The 19,571-nt window shown below is 39.3% G+C and overlaps 1 protein-coding gene across 2 annotated transcripts in view; it reads right to left on the bottom strand.

The window, feature by feature from the left end:
• XRCC5 (X-ray repair cross complementing 5) overlaps positions 1 to 19,571 on the bottom strand; it is a 54,790-nt gene that overhangs the window by 35,018 nt on the left and 201 nt on the right. For both annotated transcript variants that reach the window (XM_062004964.1, XM_062004965.1), the window contains exons 2-8: positions 16,482 to 16,595; positions 15,287 to 15,470; positions 14,091 to 14,139; positions 12,468 to 12,590; positions 9,389 to 9,577; positions 3,452 to 3,566; positions 1,629 to 1,767 (exon numbers count right to left, since the gene is read on the bottom strand). In XM_062004964.1, the coding sequence (XP_061860948.1) occupies positions 1,629 to 1,767; positions 3,452 to 3,566; positions 9,389 to 9,577; positions 12,468 to 12,590; positions 14,091 to 14,139; positions 15,287 to 15,470; positions 16,482 to 16,595 (913 nt within the window). The remainder of the gene's footprint in view (positions 1 to 1,628; positions 1,768 to 3,451; positions 3,567 to 9,388; positions 9,578 to 12,467; positions 12,591 to 14,090; positions 14,140 to 15,286; positions 15,471 to 16,481; positions 16,596 to 19,571) is intronic.

Here is a 19,571-nt window from a genome sequence, read left to right as displayed (position 1 = left end):
AGCATAATAAAAAAACCTCAAAACACACAAATCATGGACAGGAAATTACACCAGAAGGGAGAACAAAACACATTAACAGTGGCACTGAGATACACTTTCACACTCAGTGGAAAACCAAAACATTCTTGTATGTAGAAATGGTCTTTCCAAATATTTGTGGTCTACTTCCCATGCCTTTCATTACAGGAATACCGCTGCAAAATAAGAAGTTGTTAGTTTCTCAGAGGTATCATCTGTTCCAACTGCTTATTTCCCCCTCCTCAAACTCCAATATGCTCCCTGTAACATCATCACTGTTATACTGCCACAGACTAAGAACAATATCTTCAGGTGTGAAAAAAGCAGAAGGAACACAGTTAAGTCCCTGGATGCAAAACCTTTATGCAGATACAGTTTTTCTGGAAACTGAAAAGCAGACACACAGAATAAAAGAAATTTCAGTGTGCTTCAAATGAAAAATATTGTTTATTATGACATTTCTAAAAAGATCCACAAAAGTTGATGAGACATGAGCATCTCAAACTGTAAAAAAAATCACAACACCCATAGAGAAATTTTTAGTCTCTTTTGTTCTCCACTTCTTTTTACATTTATTCCACACCTACTCACCAACTTAGGCAGTCAGGACATCAGAGAATGGTCACAAATGCTTCAAAATATATTGATTATAAAAAGTGGCATTTTTTAAAATTATTATTTTACTAAAACTTTGAAGTTATAAGACAGACCACTAGCTTTTAGCTATAATTTCTGCTTAAAAAAAAAAAAATCACATTGTCATCGGGACATCTTTGCTAGTGCTACAAAACACCTAGAATAGCTACAATTGAAAGATGATAAATTAAAAATGTAGTATGTATCGTAATTTTTCAATTTATTTTATTAATGTGACAGCACTTTTTGTACTGTTAACTGAATAGTTCTTCCATCCATTTGCCCTGCTTGTGTGGGATTGAAACAGGAAAGGAAAGAAAAAGATTAGCAACAATATACATCTATGGTGTGGCAAAAAAGTAAACATATTTGCTTAGCTCAATTTTTTAAAAGTAGACAATTTCACACTGTTCCTAGGGCCTTTAATCTTCCAAGGAACTTATCTACTCAGAAAAAAGCTGAAGGTTGTAAAAAAAGTGTTCTGCATACCACTGTTTCAGATTGAACCTATTATGGAGTTTAAACAGCAAAGCTAACAGACTCTTGAAGACTAAACCTTCCTTTGATGGTTTCACCTTCCCAACTGCAGAATATCTAGAGCAGTTGTTTATCTAGAAAAAAACCTGGTTTGAAAGTACTCATGTCATTACTATAACTGAGATTTGAAAATGGAATAGAAGTAGCAGAACTGAGATAAAGTCCTTCACAACATACATTAGGAAGCTGCAGTGCCTTCCAAGTTTCACCTGCTGATATTACTATTCTTCCTATTACTGTCAATAGTAAGAATTTTTTAAATATGCAAAGGTAAAGATTCTCACATAATAGTCTCTGTGTTCCATCAGCTTACAGAGCTTGTATTATAAGATCACAGCTAGGCTTCAAAGTCTAAAACTAAAAAGGCACTTAAGGAATTTAAGAGTACAAGCCAACATCTTCAGTTTGTCTTAAGAGTGCACATAAAGAAGTCATACCTTGAATAGTGTCATCTTTCTGGACTTCTGTCTCATCATCATCATTCAAGCAGTAAACAGTTTCTTTTTGCACATCATCTTTTTTCAGGGTTTTAGCATCCACAACTGTCCAAACTTTTTTCACCCTCTCTTCTGTGACCTTTATATCAGAATTCAAAGAAAAGGTACGTTTAACACTTCAGTGGGACCCAGAGTGCTTACCGGAACATGCTAAAATCTCTCAGATCAAGTTCTGCATTATTTTGCCAATAAGGGACTAAACAATGACAGTCTCAAATATGCATTTCTATCTGCTAACACAATGCTTTCAGCACAAGGTTTCATCTATATGAGACCTACCACCAAAACTATATCATATTGACTGTATGCTTATCTTGGTTATTCATTAAAGTCATGGGCTAAGTCATTTGTGGAAGCCTTTTAGTCATAGGATAAAAATGTAACTTTCTTATTTATGTATTTTACTTCCCTTACCTATATAAACACTTTTGACAAAGCATTAATATGTATGTCAAAGATACAAGAAGACTTGGTGCTTATTCAGCTTGTTTGGCCAAATTTTGCATCAGGCTTACAACACTACAGGATAAAAATACCCTATTTACTGTAACCTCCCCAAAAGGCTGAAAGAGATCCCAGTTGCACTACAAAACTAAAAGGTGAAAAAAAGAATAAATCTCTGTATTGACTGAATGTTTCTCAACTACAGGGAAATAAAAATACTTTCTTTTCTCTCTGCTTAAGTAAAATTGATGGTATAGTTAGTGAAGGAGAAGAAAAATGGAGAACTGGGAAAAAAACAGAAAAGACAGAATAGAATACACTAGAAGATATCACAAGTCTATTCCTAGCTCTGATCCAGCTGCTATATGACCTCGAGCGAGTCACTCAGTTCACAATGCTTACTCTCCCAAGGTTAATTTATTTTGTGTGTAAACACCTTTGAAAGGGGGCTCACTGCATATTTGTACAGGTCTGGGATTAAAAAAGGACACATAAATAGAAAGTTGGCAGCAGATAATGTCTTTCAAGGCTAGGTTGCCTATCTCTTAGAAATCAGATATGTTTCAATTTGATAAAACATCTTCTTGAAACTTTGCAATATTGCCCAGATTCTAGTTTTGGGTTAAGACCAATTAAACTCCACCTCATCAGATCCATCAATGCTGCCACACTATACAGTTACCTTTTAATTATTCAGTTGTTCTGGAATTTTGCACATTTTCTGTGCTACTTCCTCCCAGAACTCTGTGAAGGACCCATATAAACTGTAACGGAAACAGACTGTGACAAATAGTATAAAGCAAACAAGCTGAAAAAATACACCTTTTTTCCCCAAGTCTGAAATAACAATAGATGCAATTCGAAACAATAGCTGGTAAAACATTTACACCCACCATTACACATACACATGTGCATAATTCTTCTCATGCCTATGGCTTAAGAAATACATATTAAGCCCTACTGAACTGGAGACATATCAGTGATGCCAAATGGAAAGCTTCACACAATTGCAGCATTCTTAATCAGGTTCATCAGCTTCAATACTTCAAATTAAGTGTCACAGCACAGATAGCAATTACTTCTATTTCTGTACATCTTGAATTTTAGTTCTTTAACATATGTGTACAATATGGTGAAGTTAAGAGTTGCTGTGGGAACCACAGTTTCAGATGTACTGGCTTCTAAGCACATAAAATTCCTACTATAATTATTTTGGATGTTGTTTTATCTTTTATTTTCTTAGCTTTAAGAAAAAAACACGCAGCTGCACTTAACCTGCTGCCAAATGTATACTAAAACATACCATTTTATAAACTTACTGATTTGTAGGCCACAATCCTTATAGACAAATTAGAACCAATAGTGAGCTGGCAGGGCCAAGCCATAGGTCTTCTTTCTATTTTCTTAAACATTGAAAGACGCTCCAGGCTCTCTCTAAATGAAGGAATCAGGAAAACAGAAATGAACTCTGGTGAATTGTAATAAAACATTACAGACAATACACTCTCTTCAAGTACATGCAGGAGTCCAATTGTTTTAGTTTAGACCGTAGAAAGCATTAGAAAATAAACTGTATGAATAATCTTATCATTAACTATTGTCAGAAAAGGAGATTAAAAAAAGAGGTGATACAGAAGATTATTCCAATCTCGAGCTTTTATGATGGTAGAGTGGCTTAAAGACAGTATGTTAGTTATTGTGATGAAACCACATAATTGTTTAATAAGCATTTTACGTTTATCTGTGCTCACCCAAATAGGGCATGTACTTAGCTGAACAACCTGAATTAGAAAAGGGTCTCTAAATGGTAAAATGTTTTCTGCAGAAATAAAAAAATCAGTTTCAATTTACAGGATTTTGTTTGTGTGGTAATTAACTTCTGACGCTTTTTTTTTAATCCAGTACTAATGAACTCATCATTTTCAGGACATTCTGTTAGATTGAAACAACATTGACTATTTTTAGCCTAAACAACATATACACAAGTTCGCAAAACACACACAAAAAAGGAACCATAATGATTTTATACTAAAAAGTGTTAATTGCACAACTTTCAGCAATCTAGTCCAAAAATTAAAAAATTTACAGTAAAAGTAATTTACATTCTTGTGAAATCAAATAGGCTTGCACCTCAGAACAGCTTTCAGCTAATACAAACTCCATCAGCTACTTGGCTGTAAAACTCCAATGCAGGGAAAGCACTCAAAAGAGGTTTTTATTACACAATGAAACAAAGATAAGACTGTGCTGACCTCACCATTTTCACATGACAATAAAACTCAAAATCTCTACCTCTCTCTTGATTAAAGCACTTAATTTCTTCCAGATAAGATCAACTCCTAAAAAGGTTCATACAGAATTCAACTTGGTATTCTACTTTCAAGTTTCTTATTGTGAGCAGGGTTTTTTTTTAAATTCTAACAGAGGCACAACGAAAGGAAAAAATGCACTGGGATTTTTATAAGGAGAGAAATATTCCATCTATTTTTTTTTGCCTTGGGGAAAGGATGGAAGCGAGGAAAGATTATTTTTTTCTGGCACAACCACATCAATATAAGATTCTTTAAAATCCTATTGTTACAGCACAATTAAAAGTACTGCAACATATACATTCAAGGATGAATGTGAAAATCTAATATCTAAGTGTTAAATGTCAAAAAATGTCATTGAAGCTCCATTTATTATCTCTATCTTTTAATTTCTTATATATTAAAAAAATCTATATATAAACGAAATTGTGTGTGTATATATATATATGAAAAATGCTCTCTGTTATCAAAGACGACTCAGACAGCAAAACCCTAGTAAATGCACATTTCAACTTGTATTTTAAAAACACGTCTCTTCTCTGCTCTTCAATCTCTTCTTTCAAAACCCAGAGGCAGCAGAAGTACATCCCATCTGATCTTTAGGATTTGATACTACAACATTTTCTCACTTACTTTCCTGGCATGACTAATTTATTTTTACAAGAGTTGAAATAATTTTACCAGTAGGAGTAATGAATATAGGAAAATAGAGAGTGTATCTGAGTTAGCAAATTATCATGACAAGATCTGCAAGGCTGACTTTTTAAAGCTTGATTAGCAACTTAACTGCATCTAAAACCTCACATGCTCTTAAACAAAATGAACAAATAAAGCTTTAATCTATTAGCCAAATGCCTCTTTATCCAAAGATCTCGGCTTTTCCCCGAAAGACTGGTACAGACAGTTTACAAAACAGCAAGAGCCTGTGATTAAAAAATAGGAAGAAGGGGTCAAATCCCATAGTAGCTTCATGCATATGGATTATCCTAAAGGATAAAGGGCACAGAAAGGTACTGCTTTTCTGTGCAGTCTTTTGAAGCAAAGACAGTCTTTTTTTTTCTAGACATTCAGACTGCTCTGTTGACTAGTATGGAATACATACATACTGATACATGTTTCCTCACTAATCCATCCTAATGCTCAAGGAACTGCTTAACAAGTTGCTGACGTGCAAGGCAGAGCAGTTGGGCAGGGTAAGGGAAGGAAACCCTGCAAACAAAATGAGGAATAACAACATACAAACCTACGGATGCCAGCCTCATCTAAAAATTACACATGATAATCACATTGCAGCTATGGTTTACTAAACTTTGTGAAAAACACATTGTTTACAAGAATCACAGAATTGTAGGGTTGGAAGGGACCTTTAGAGATCCAATCCCCCTGCTCAAGCAGGTCCACCGAGATCAGGTCACACAGGAACATATCCAGGCAGGCTGAGGACCACCAGATAGGGAAATTCCACACTCTCCCTGGGCAGCCTGTGCCAGGGCTCCCTCATCTGAAAAGTGAAATAGTTTTTCCTTATGTTTAAATGGAACTTTTTGTGTTTCAACTTCTTTCCATTAGCCCTTGTCCTATTACTAGATACAACAGAAAAAACTGATGCCCCTACCTCCTAACATCCACCATTGAGTTATTTGTAAATATTGAGATCCCCCCTTGGTCTCCTCCAGACTAAACAGCCCCAGTTCCCACAGCCTTTCCTCATAAGGAAGATGCTCCAGTCCCCTGATCCTCTTGGTGGCCCTGTGCTGGACTCTCTCCAAAAGTTTCCTGTCCCTCTTGAGCTGAGGAGCCCAGAACTGGACACAGGACTCTAGACGAGGCCTCACCAGGGCAGAGTAGAGAGGGAGAAGAATCTCCCTCGACCTGCTGGCCACACTCTTCTTGATGCATCCCAGGATGCCATTGGCCTTCTTGGCCGCAAGGGCACATTGCTGGCTCATGGTTAGTTTATTATCAACCAGAACTCCCAGGTCCCTCTCCATAGAGCTGCTCTCCAGCAGATCAGTCCTCAGCCTGTACTGGTGCATGACATTGTTCCTTCCCAGATGCAGGACTCTGCACGTGCCCTTGTTGAACCTCAGGAGGTTCCTCTCTGCCCAATTCTCAAGCCAGTTGAGATCCCGCTGAATGGCAGCACAGCCTTCTGCAGAATCAGCCAGTCCTCCCAGTTTGGTGTCATCAGGGAACTTGCTGAGGGTACACTCTGTCCCCTTATCCAGGTCGTTGATGAAGATGTTGAATAAGATTGGCCTCAAAACTGATCCCTATAGAACTCCTCTAGACACAGGCCTCTAACTCGATTCTGTGCCACTGATCACCACCCTCTGGGCTCTGTCATCCAGCCAGCTCTCAATCCACCTCACTGTCCACTCATCCAAGCCACACTGCCTGAGCTTTCTGATGAAGATGTCATGGGAGACAGTGTCAAAAGCCTTGCTGAAATCAAGGGAGATGACATCTGCTGCTCTCCCCTCATCTAGCCAGCCAGTTATACCCTTGTAGAAGGTTATCAGGTTGGTCAAAAAGGATTTCCCCTTGGTGAATCCATGTTGACTCCCCCTGATAACCATCTTTTCCTTCATATGTTTAGTGACAATATTGAAGACGAGTTGTTCCATCACCTTAGCAGGGATGGAGGTGAGGCTGACTGGCCTGTAGTTTCCCAGGTCATCCCTCCTGCCCTTTTTGAAGACTGGAGTGACACTGGCCTTTCTCCAGTCCTCAGGCACCTCACCTGTCCTCCATGAATGTTCAAAAAAGATGGAGAATGGCTTAGCAACCACATCAGTCAGCTCCCTCAGCACTCTTGGATGCATCCTCTCAGGTCCCATTGACTTATGAGTGTTGAGCTTGCTCAACAAGTCTTTAACCTCTTCCTCAACCATCAAGTGAAAGTTGTCTGCTGTCTAGGCCATCCTATTATCCTTGCTGGACTGGGCTTCCCGAGGGCCAGCCTTGGCTGTAAAGACTGAAACAAAGAAGGCATTCAGTAGTTCAGCCTCCTCTGCATCCTCTGTCACAAGGATACCTCTGTGTTCAGCAGCAGGCCCACAATCTCCCTAATCTCCCTAAAGAGTATTTGAGGTGCAGTCTCACCAAAGCCAAGTACGGGGAATGATCACCTCCCTGCTCCTGCTGACAATGTTAGCTGTCCCACCATGTCTCTGTAATTGCAGTGAGATCATGACCCTGTATCCACACCCACACCTCCAGCTCCTCCTGCTTATTCCCTAGGCTGTGCATACATTGGTGTACAGGCAACACAAGGGTCAAACACACAAGTTTCCCTGGATGGATGCGAGAGGATCTTTTCTGATTTGATACTCCCTCAGAGTGGTCAGCCTTCTGCATCTCATCTTGGTGTGAGGCTGAAGAGCACTCATCATTGCGTTTTCTGCCCTGCCCTGTTTCCCTGTTAGATGGGATATCTCATTCTTTGCCATTTTGCCTCCCACTAAAGTCCTTCAGTTTAAAGCCCTGATGATGAGGTTGGCCAGCCTATTCCCAAATAGTCCAGTGCCCTTGTGAGACAGGCGTATTCCATCCTGCCCTATCAAGTTTCAGTCACCAAAGAAGGTTCCATTGTCATAAAAACCGAAACCTTCTTGTCAGCAGCAACCTCTTAGCCAGGAGTTAAGTTGTGTAATTTTTGCATTACTGACTGTCCCCTTTTCCTCTGGTGGATAGGATGGAAGAGAAAATAACTTGTGCCCCCTACCCTTCACTTGTTCCCCCAGGGTTTTGTAATGCTTCTTGATTCTGGTAATATGTCTCATTATGTCATTCATCCTCATGTGCAAGAGAAGTAGGGGATAGCAGGCCACATCCCTGAAAAGACACAGCCATCTCTCAGCCACGTCTGGGATCTTGGCCCCTGGCAGACAGCACCTGTCCCCACTCCTTGTCCTATCTACAGACGGGTCTCTCGGTGCCTCATAACAGTGGGTCACCCACAACGAGCATCCCTCGCTTCTTTCAGTGCCTACTGTTGCTGCTGGAGCAGCTGATGGTGAATTGTTCACTGAGCTTTCCCCTTCTGGACCTTGCTCATCTATGTTCACCACCATTAATGCCTCAAATTTATTTTTGATTGGCACATTGAAAGTAGGCTTATGAAGGGGAGCCCTGCTTTTTTTTGTTACCGGGTCCAAGGCATTTTAGTTTCAGTGGAGGCTGATACCCTGGTTGTGGAACCATCTGTCAATCTCCAGAACATACTTCATAATTGTAGAACAGAACTACTAAGACAGTAACATCAGACTGTTGTAAGATGCATAGACACATTGATGCATTTTGCTCGTTTCCTAACTGAGATAACACCTATGTGGAGAAGTCTTGGATATACCACTAGCTACAGTTTTTAAGAGATAGATATCTACTTTTATTCTTTCACTAGGGAAACATGAAGTGAAAAATCATCTTTCAATCCTTGCATAAGGAATGCTACTAAAAAAGTATATTGTTTGGTACAATGGCATAGTAGTCTGTGATTCAAAAGTAGGATTCAATGAACAACATTCCTCACAACATTTGTGGGTGTTTGATAAACTAGTGAGCTAAAAGACAAGGAACAAAAGGCTATCATTAAATATAAATATTCTACCTGCACTATGTCACAAATTTTGACTCTTTCCAAAACATATCAGTTATAGAAACATTCCCTCTAATCTCCATCAACACCAAAGATGGAAGAAAACTGATTTTTTTTCTCTTTACAGAAACAAGAAATTCATTTCCCACTGACAATTGTGAGATTTTCTACCTATTCTAAAGCCACTGAAGAAGCTGAAAGGGATTGATAAGTGTACAATGTTAAAAAATTTACTGACTTCAGTAAAACTGGAAGCCTAGTGACTAATTACTTAACTCATTTCATCTTTTGGTGAAGAAATCAGGAAGAACATTTACAGTATGATAAAGAGGATTATCCAAGTTTACCTGAAAGTATAAATGTCTTCCAGCCCTCCTTCTTCATCCAAAGTGTACATCAGTTTCCTCACCACATCAACACCTTCCTTCTGTTGCTCAGTTAAATCCTTGCTTGGAAAAGAGTTTCTGTGCATATGAGAACGTATAGTGGCACTTGCATCTCCGCTTCCATCATCAACACCCACTGGAAATGGCAGACTACAAACACAAGCAGAAGCAGTTATTTTGACTTTCTCCTTAATTAAAATAAGCAACAAAAAGCCCCCTCACATAAATTGTATCAGGATCAACAATTTCTGTCTAGCTGCAGTAAGATGTATAGAGCCACATAGCTTGCCAAACACACCAAGTAGTATTTCAGGTTTACTTGATAACAGCAACATCTTGCACCAGTTCTGGGCATCACACATCAACAGAAATACTCACATACAGGAAGGGATTAGGGAGTAAAGACAATTCTGATTAGAAAGCAAGGTCTATGAAAAAAAGATTGAACAAAATAAAGCCTGTAGACAAGGAAGTCAGAGCGCAAGGAAATCTTTTATATAAAAGTCTGTTGCAGAGAGGAAGGGAACAACTAGTTTTCCATATTCAGCCGACACTCAAATCATATCATGGAGTCAGGTCAGACATTAAAAAACAACTGATAAAGGCATTTCAAACCACAATCTCTAAAATCAACTGCCTGAGGAGACAGAAGAGTCTCCATCACTGGAAATCTTAATAAAAAGATTAGACAAACACCACCACTCAGCAATGACATACATACATATAGCTGACCCAATCTGAAGCACGAGATTGCTCTAGATGACCTGTTAAAGGCCCTTCCAGGCCTGTGATTCTGTATCAGCTCCAAATGCCAGCAAATAGGACTTTCTCTGCAGTGGAGCTATTAGGTATTTCTGGAATAAATGTTACTCTTTGAGATTTTAATAGCTTACAGCACTAGGTGAGTTTCTGACTGAAGATGACACATTTTCCTGCGCTTCAAGAATCAGATTTAAAAATTTAGCCAGAGGTTTTAGATAAAATGATTTTGCTGCTCTTCAAAATATAACAGAGTTAAGTAAGTATAATAACTACAGAAGAGAGATGCGTAAGATTCTCTACTCTGTGCTCCTGTCGACGCCTAGAGATTTTTTAAACCTTTCATCTGATCCAATTTTGAATGAACCACATGATACCTTTTACCACATTTCCACAAAGTAAAAGAATTTTAGCACTGCATTATATTTTTAAAAAAGCAGCCTACAGATCTCTACCTTACATTCACCTCATTAGTCCTCACTTAACTGTGGAGCAAGATATCATAAGCAGAGTTAACAATACAGACAACAATGTTACATACACCAGAATTAAAGATCAAGCTTAGCAAAGTGTTTGGTACCTTTTTATGAAGCAGCATCCATTGACAAATAGAGAAATCATTTTAAAGCTGTTACAACAGCAAAAAGCTTCAAACCTCTGATAGATAAAAGATTAATTTCATTATATTAGGGTCTACTGGGATGAGAACTGTATAATATCCAAAGCTAAGCAATGCTCAGCATGTGTTTGGCACTTGATAACAGGGAGGAAAACCCAACTATCTGCCACAAGTTATAATCTAATGAATAAATAGGGCATAAGAGATAGAAGCGTTGGCTATAACAAAAGGACGAGAAATTATTTTTTAACCAGTATCTTGAGTATTTTACATTTGTATATGTATTTCTCAAAGTATCCTTTGCTCCTGTAGCTGGAAGACAAAGTGTAAATCTGAAGTTAATGCTGCAACCACAACATTTCCCTAGTGTTTCTATTAGCCATGAGGCTTTTCCTTTGCCACAACACAGACAAAGATGTCAAGAGGGATCGGAAAACTCACAGAATAAAACTGCAACGTTAACTTGTGGCGGTAGCATCTGTGCTAGTCTGCACAGCAAACTACAGGTATGGAGACTAAGCAGCAGGGGCTAAATACTAGGTCTCCAAAAGTTGTATGTCGGGCAAGCTGGCAGCATATACTGAGGTTCATGATGCTGTCTCTCCACTGCCCCCAGTACCAACAATAGTTCAAATAAGCTAGAAGGGGCATGTCAAGGCACATTACAAGCATACCTTCCTTTGCTGTGTAGACAGAGCCTGAGAGTAGGCTGACATTTTTACATTCAGACTCTCCCAAGAACATGCAAAAAAGGGGTTTTTTTTGTGGAGGATCAGCCCATGACTTCCAGTCACACTCTCCTACCTACACCCTCAGTTATCTTGCAAGTGAATCTGCAAATGGCTTAAATTAATTTAGGTTCACAACATTGCTCCTTACAGAATGCTGGATCTAGGCAAAAGTAAATATTAACATGATTAGAAGTAAACCTGTGGCTTTAACTTTCTCCTGTGAAATTATTTGTTATGACCAGCAAACATTATTTAAAAGTAAAACTTTTTTTGTGTCTTAAATTACTAGTATAAGGCCTATGGCTTCCTATGTTATCATCACATCCAGCAACTAATACACATTTCAGCACCACCACTGATTCCTCAGATCAGTGCCTATACCAAGACAGACACGGGATTTCTGTCATAACAGTTAAGACATGGCTTCTATTTTCCAAGCCCATCACTGTGAATATAACCCTTCTTTTCACACTTGCTTTCCTAATGACACCAGAACCAGGTTATAAACATCTGCAACACTATCTCACTATTTCTTCCCAGTAAGTCCCTTACCTAAAAGCATCTTGGCTGCTGCTGTGACAAAACCACTGTTTCTGAGGCTATTTCTGGCTGTTTCCCAATTCTCTGCTCATGTGGATCTTTAATCTCTCATTTTAGACTCTGTCTCTAAGCTATAAGCTTAACTGAAGAAGAAGCCATCATCTTCACATGTCTTTGAACATCACTTAATCCAGAGGACTTGGTTTATAACTGGAATTCATGGCCTGTGTAATTAAAAGAAGTACTTAAAACAATCCAATTACATCCCGGTACACTTCTAAGGAAGCAACACATCAACAGATTACTAGCTCCTTCAAGATCATTATCACCAAAGAATAATGTCTTCCCTTTAAAAAATGGCATAATGTGTAACAATCAATTCCATACTTACAAGAACTGAAGTGAAATTCCTGTTTTCTTCAAGTTAGCAATGATAATTCCCAGCTGATCCTCACTGACAGGACTATTAAGGTCTGTAAACAGTTCAATGTGTCTCTTCTCGTATTTCTTTCCTCTTAAAATACAAATGAATATTTTTATATATGAGAAATATTGTAAGGACTTTTTCTAATTCTTTCCTTACAAAATCGAAGCTTTGCCAAAGTAATAGACTTGTGAAAAAAAACCAAAAAACAACAAGCAAACAAACCTACTTGGCAGAAGTTGTTCTATCATTGGTCATATTATTTATGGTAAGGTTTTCTCTTCCTGTGATTCCCACTACTCACACTTACTCCCTAAAATTGAGGGCTCTAGCCCTGTAACTGTATAAACCACTAATAACATCTACATGAATGGAATTCTGCCAACTTTCACCAATGTAGGTAAAATGCTAATAAAGTGTCAGGTTGTTCACTGATTATACTGCATATTTGCTTTGTAGCTTTAAGTCTGTCCTTGTGAAAACAGAGAACGTATTTTAAATTATTGTTGCTAGTGGGGATCCTAAGCTGGAAATATGACCATTTCTAACAATTAACTGATGACGCAGGGAAAGGAAAATAACCTTCCTTCCTCTCAAAACAGAGACTAAACATGTTGTTAGAGGCTATATGATCTAATTGTGAATGCAGACAACTAGATTTAGTGGTGCAATTTATAGTTTTATTAATAAAGTCTAATTAGGATGGAAAGATACATCAATTTAATGGTTAAATCCAATTCACAAATTAAAATGATGAATTTATGGCAGTATAACTTTGAATACATACAGAGCAACTGCTTTTGTGTGTAAGTTGCTTGTGTGCACCAAACTTCGCCAGAGTTCACCTTCAGTTGAGAAAATACTATCAGGTAAAAATTCAAGAAAATCCCCTTTATGTTTGAATATCCATATTAAAACTGTTATCAGTTTAACTACATTTTGTTCTATGGCTAACACAACTTTGAGGTTTATTGGTACTTCTTAGCATATTAATGTCATAGAATCCTGAATTCCCCTGGTCATCTTGGTGGCTCTGTGCTGAAGTCTCTCCAGCAGTTCCCTGTCCCTCTTTAGCTGGGGAGCCCAGATCTGGACATGGGACTCTAGAGGAGGTCTCACGAGGGCAGAGTAGAGGGGGAGCAGAACCTCCCTCAACTTGCTGGACACAGTCTTCTTAATACACTGCAATTAAATGCCATTGGCCTTCTTGGTCACAAGAGTACACTGCTGACTCATATTTAGTTTGTTGACAAGCAAGACTCCCAGGTCCCTCTCCACAGAGCTGCTCTCCAAATTTGAAGTCCATATAATTAAAATCCATTAATTTAAAGCCCAACTTTTTCAATGAATCTACTGCAAAGTTCCCAGTTGCATCAGAAAACTCTTATTTTGCCTGGAGAAGCTAGTTGTCTCCTGGGGATTCCTCCAGGTCAGACTCTTGTAGCAGGTTGCTTTTTAAAAAATTATTATTTTGAAAAGCATTTTCCATATTTACACAATACTGGAAATGTAATACTGACAATAAACCAGATCAGCTCCATAGTGCAAGGTCAGAATTCTATAAAAGGCTTATAAAAGTTACATACTCACATTGTTTCCTTCTGAAGCAAGTCCATACACACAATAATTGCATCCAGAACTGAGTAAATTTAAGAAAAATCTCATTTAGAACATGAATCATGTCACAGAAGTGTTTTTCCCATTAAAAAAAATCTTCTGTTTGCACAGTAGTGGCAAATATGCATTGTATTTAACAAATAAACAATTTTTTGCAATAAGTAGTCTGTGTACTGTGTATTGTGTAACTTATCTGTTTTGAGATCTTCTCTCTTCTGCATTTATCTGATGGAACACTAAAAAGATTGCTTCAGGGACCCATCTTAAAACTGCCTGTGAGGAAGTTCAAGTCCAGTGAAAGAGCAATCTAATCTTTACAGTGTTACTTAGAATCCACAAACAGAATTTATTTCTATTTTCAATACATGACACCATTTTTACAATGCAAGTTTTCCTTTAAAACACCTGCACCTGCCAATCTCTTGATAGTTTCTTCCTCATTAGAGTTTTCATTGGGAACATATTTTTATCAATGTGCAAAAACCTGCCCACCCGTCAAAGTAACACAACTGCTTCTGCTAAGAAAGAGCTGACTGGCTGCACACTTCTCTTGAAAAGCTCTGACAGTCTGAATAGAGCTCACAATCATTTTATGGCCAGAAAGAGGGAAAACAACACAGGAGCTGAACTGCATGTCAATGAATCACGCAAAGGAACACGATACAGATAGCCTTCTTCTAAAACTCTCCACCATGTGCAACTAACAGCAGAATACAAGAGCAACATTCAACTAGCAAGTGACATCTGGCCATATTAGAAATATTCTGTATAGAAATCAAGATAAGAAACCTCTATTCTGCTTTGTTTGGCTTCTGGTACTTCTACTGATATATTTCATAAATAACATTTTATTTGATGAAAAAGCATAAACCAAGTTCTGCAACACTTTTTAAAAACACATGCCTTGAGGCCTAAAAATGTTATTGCTATGTTTTTTCTCTTTAATTAACAGCACACTTCATAAAAGCAATGAGAAGGCCAAGACGCCATCTGCTAGCCTAAAAGAACGTCAAAAGCAGATAATCGGCATTTCAACAAACTTACAACCACAAATTAGCTGGACTCAGGTAGCAGTTAAAACTGTGGAGGCAAACCTAAGCCTATTTCACAACTACCTGCCTCCTGTGTAGCTGAATCAGTTCAGTAGATGCTTTACTATGAAAGGATACAGTCTGCTTGTTCAGAGCCTGGTTTAATCACATCTTGAATGTCCTCCAGCAGATCAAAATCTGGTAGCCTTAGTGACCTATGTACTGTAATGTTTTGGTACTGATCCTCACTGGCAAGGTCATTCCTAGTACCATCAGTGCCAAACAAGACTACAGCAACCTCATCTTTACTCTCAGCAAAAACCTGGAAGTAGAGACAAGGTATAAAAACAGGTAGATTCATACACGACTATGTTAGGCAGACATCAGCAAGACAAACGAACTTTGAAACAATGTCAAGTACTGTGGGTTTACTTTTTCTTACTTTTCCAGTGCTATACTACCAAAATGTAATCTTACAGAGGGTTGACTATCACAGAATCACAGAATGGTAGGGAATGGAAGGGATGACTAGAGAACATACAGTCCAACCATTGCTAAAGCAGGTTCCCGTCAATTAGGTCTCACAGGAATACGTCCAGGTGTGTTTGAAAGCCTCCAGAGAAGGAAACTCCACACCCTCCCTGGGCAGCCTGTGCCAGGGCTCCCTCACCTGAACAGGAAAGAAGTTTCTCCTCATATTCAGGTGGAACTTCCTGTGTTATAGCTTGTGCCTGTTACTCCTTGTCCTGCCACTTGGCGCTACAGAAAAAAGATCAGTCCCATCTTCTTGACACCTGCCCTTCAGCTATTTTAAAGTGTTAATGAGATCCTCCCTCAAGTCTTCTCCAGGCTAAACAGCCTCAGGTCTCAACTTTTACTCTTAAGAGAGATGCTTCAGCCCCCTAATCATCTTCGTAGCCCTCTGTTGGACTCTCTCCAGAAGTTCTCTGTCACTAATTTAGATAAACTAACAGATTGACATGAGGATATCTGGGATAACCCAAGTAAAATTGGCTGACTCAGTCCTTGAAACGAGTCTTCAAGGTAGAAAATGTTAGGAATGTTGAAACATTTCAGAGAAAAGAAAAGCACTTGTTTTCCCTAAAATTTTCTGCCACCCTGAGAAAAAAAAGTGACTATTCCAACAACTGTCACATCTCATCCACAAAAGTACAGCTGAAGCAAAGAGCACTATTACACCTGCATAAAACAGACTAATTCTACCCATTTCCCATTTATTTTGAGTATTAGTAAATGATGAAAATGTTTCACCAATGTCATTGCTTCCTTTCCCTTTTTAACAGTTTTTTATCACATGTAAAATCACACATACCTGCCGCTGCACAAACTTTGTCATAATCTTCTTGGCTTGCTCAAGTGAAGATTCCTCACCAGGGGCAGAACTGCTCATTGTAAAGCCTACATCCAGGCACAGCACTATGGCTGCCTGGAAAGCGAAAACAAGACTAAGAATGCAAAAGAGTCAGCATAAGCATAACTACTTTAAAGGGTGCATATAAAACTTAAAAATCTAACTACATCACTACTGGTTTCTTTTACAGTAGCTGTTAATAAGATAAAATGCTGGACAGAACCAGTACTAGTGTACTGAACTGAGAAACATTTAATCCTGCTCCAGGCATCTCAGTGGAAAATACAAACCATTCTATGCTACACAAAAATCTGTCAAGAGGCACCATTTTTGTACAACCCTGTGAATGTATCAAGGATCTAAGGATTATTCTACACTAGGAAATAAACCAGAGATATTTTAGTTACAATTACTGGTACAACACAATACAGTATAACTGCACAACAGAGATAGAGGCTTTTTCTCTGAACTCTACAGCTACCCCTGCAGTAGCTCATCACAGCTGTAAAAAAACACTCTTAGATTCAACCTAAGAACAGTAAGAATGACAGTACTCACAGCTTCCAGGGGAAACAGAACACTCACGCTATTGGAGGTGTCTGCAGTGTGCAACCATGCTTTTAATCTCTTAGAATTAATTCCAATTTCAATTTATGGGCTTAAATCACAGAAACTAGAAAATGTATTTGCATTTATGATCATTCCTTTAACTAGTCTATATCTAACACTTTCCAAGTCTTCTCCTTAATTGACTTCTAAACTAGCATACACATAAAATTGCTTCCTGTAATTTCTCCTGTTCAGCTTTTGCTAAAAAGTTCTCTTGCTCTAAAGTTCTTCCAGACTCTACTTACTTTGATTAGCCTGAGTAATTTTACTATCTAGATGAACAAAGCTTCAAGAGGAATTCTGCAAAATTATGCCCTGCATCTCCAAGGACACTGATGAAAGGCTAGCTCAAATTTATTGTCATTGGTTAAACCAAGGTTCTTTAAATATACATCAAAATCTTGCCTACTGGACTGTAGCCCGCCACTACCAAAACCTGGCCCAGGCAAAACCACTACAACAGTATCTTAAATTACACTACCTGCAGAAATTCATTGTTTGCCAGGACACACAAAATTGGGTATTACCCAGGTTTAGAGCCAGTCATCTTGTCTTAAAATACAAAATCTATCCAGTTCTGTAAGAAGTGAAACTGTCAAGAGGAGGCGAGCAATAAATCAAAAGACTGCCAAGTGACACAAGATGCATAGTCTGCTTTTGCAAAACAGAAGGGATGACCAGGAAAGGCATTGGTCTAAGCTTCTTGGCAAATGGCTGTGCAGATACCTCCAGGCACCTTTTAAAAGAACGTGATCCTTTTTGTCACCTGAATACACAATTTTTAGTATCAAGTTAGTAAGAATGACTTGTCCAGATTAGCTGTCCAATGCTGTGTATTAGCAGCTCTCAAACTTCTTTCAACATCCTCCTTCTTTTCACAGAATATATCACGCACCTCCCCTGTGATTTTAACAAGCATTAGTTTAACCGTCTGCATCCTCCCAGGATAGGGCAAGAAGAGGAGAGAAAGAAGGCCAAGTAGCAGGACTCCACAAGATGTCCAGCAGGTTATACTTAGTCTCAGCACTCTACTTCTCACTCTGCTCTCACTGGTGGCCTGCCTAGGAGCAAGGAATTAATGCCTCTCCATCTGGTAGGTCTGTAGAAGCTTAGAGTGGAATACAGGCAGTAATTGAAATTGTGCTAGGTTCTCTCAAGAGCCTTGTTACTGCAAACCTGCCAGCCTGAGGAATTACTCTACCAACATCAGCAACTGCAGACTCTCAGCTTGTTGCTGTCCTGCCTCAAGACACACAATGGCTGGCAGCTGAATTAATCCTGTTGTCCAAATCAGGTAAAATGTGCTCTTCATAGCTGGCAACATGACAGCAAAGAAACCGAATGAGTGCAGCAGTGAAGAGCTGCTGGTTTGCTTCAGAAAAAGGGATCTAGTCTCAAGTGCTAATATGCTGTTCTGAAAGGCAGTAAACTCCAAGCTCAGCTGCCTATTCGGGTATGTGGAATCCTCCTTTAGGAAGAGGGCAGCTCTGTCTTTTGGCAATCCTCTTCTGTGTGTCTCTTCAACTGTTATTAACCTCTGTGCATCTCACCTCTGGGCATCCAGTACTGCCATTTTCAGGTGCAGTATACTAAGCAACACTTTTAAGATTCTCAGCATGTGTGATTGCAGCACAACATTGTCACACCTGAGCTAATATCAATCTGCTTTGCTCAAGTATTGATAAGAGTGAAAATGGAATGAGCCAGCCTTTATCTTTAAATTTTCAGTGCTTAAGCCAGTTATAATAAAACTATGACAGATTTGGCTACAGGACTGCTTTAGCCTGCAGCATAGAGAAAACTTGTGTTTAATGGATAACAAACTACTCTGTACCAGAAGAAACCTTAATGCAGCTTCCACAAGCATAATTCCTTAAACATATCAGACAAACTACCTTTTTAACTGGACGAAATATGTTGTTTTAGCAAAAGTATTGGCAATTGCTACTGTGATAGCTGCACTGTGCTCAAAACCACAGCTGCCCCCGAAACAGGAATTCTCAAGTCCCTTTGAATTCGACAGCTTTGTACCAGCGGCAACTCGGCGGCCGGCACAGGGAGGGGTTACTCAGTTTCCCTGACGGGTTTCGCGGTCCTGGCTGTTGTGCAGTTGGCTGCTCATGCCGAAGTCAGCTCACCGGAGGCAAGCCGGGCCAGTGCCGCTCCATGCTGACCGCTGTGCCGACAGGCCGCATAACGGCAGCGAAGACGATTCCCTCAGGTGAGCATGAGCGGACCGTCCGTGTTCAGCTCACAGACCTTAAGGCACGACCCCGCGGTGCCGTCAGAAGGCCCCACGGACAGCATGGACTCCTGTAAATACCCACTGCCGCAGGTGACCGCCCGGGCCAAAGATTAACAGCGCTCGGCTTACGGGGGCAACGGCGGCTGCGGCCCGCGGAGAAGAGACGCGTCGCCTCGGTCACCCAGTCAGCCGCGGCC

Source organism: Colius striatus, chromosome 11 (assembly GCF_028858725.1).
Source record: "Colius striatus isolate bColStr4 chromosome 11, bColStr4.1.hap1, whole genome shotgun sequence".
NCBI lineage: Eukaryota > Metazoa > Chordata > Aves > Coliiformes > Coliidae > Colius > Colius striatus.
The sequence above is the reverse complement of the archived record's forward strand: the minus strand, read 5'-3'. Positions and strand labels throughout refer to the sequence as shown.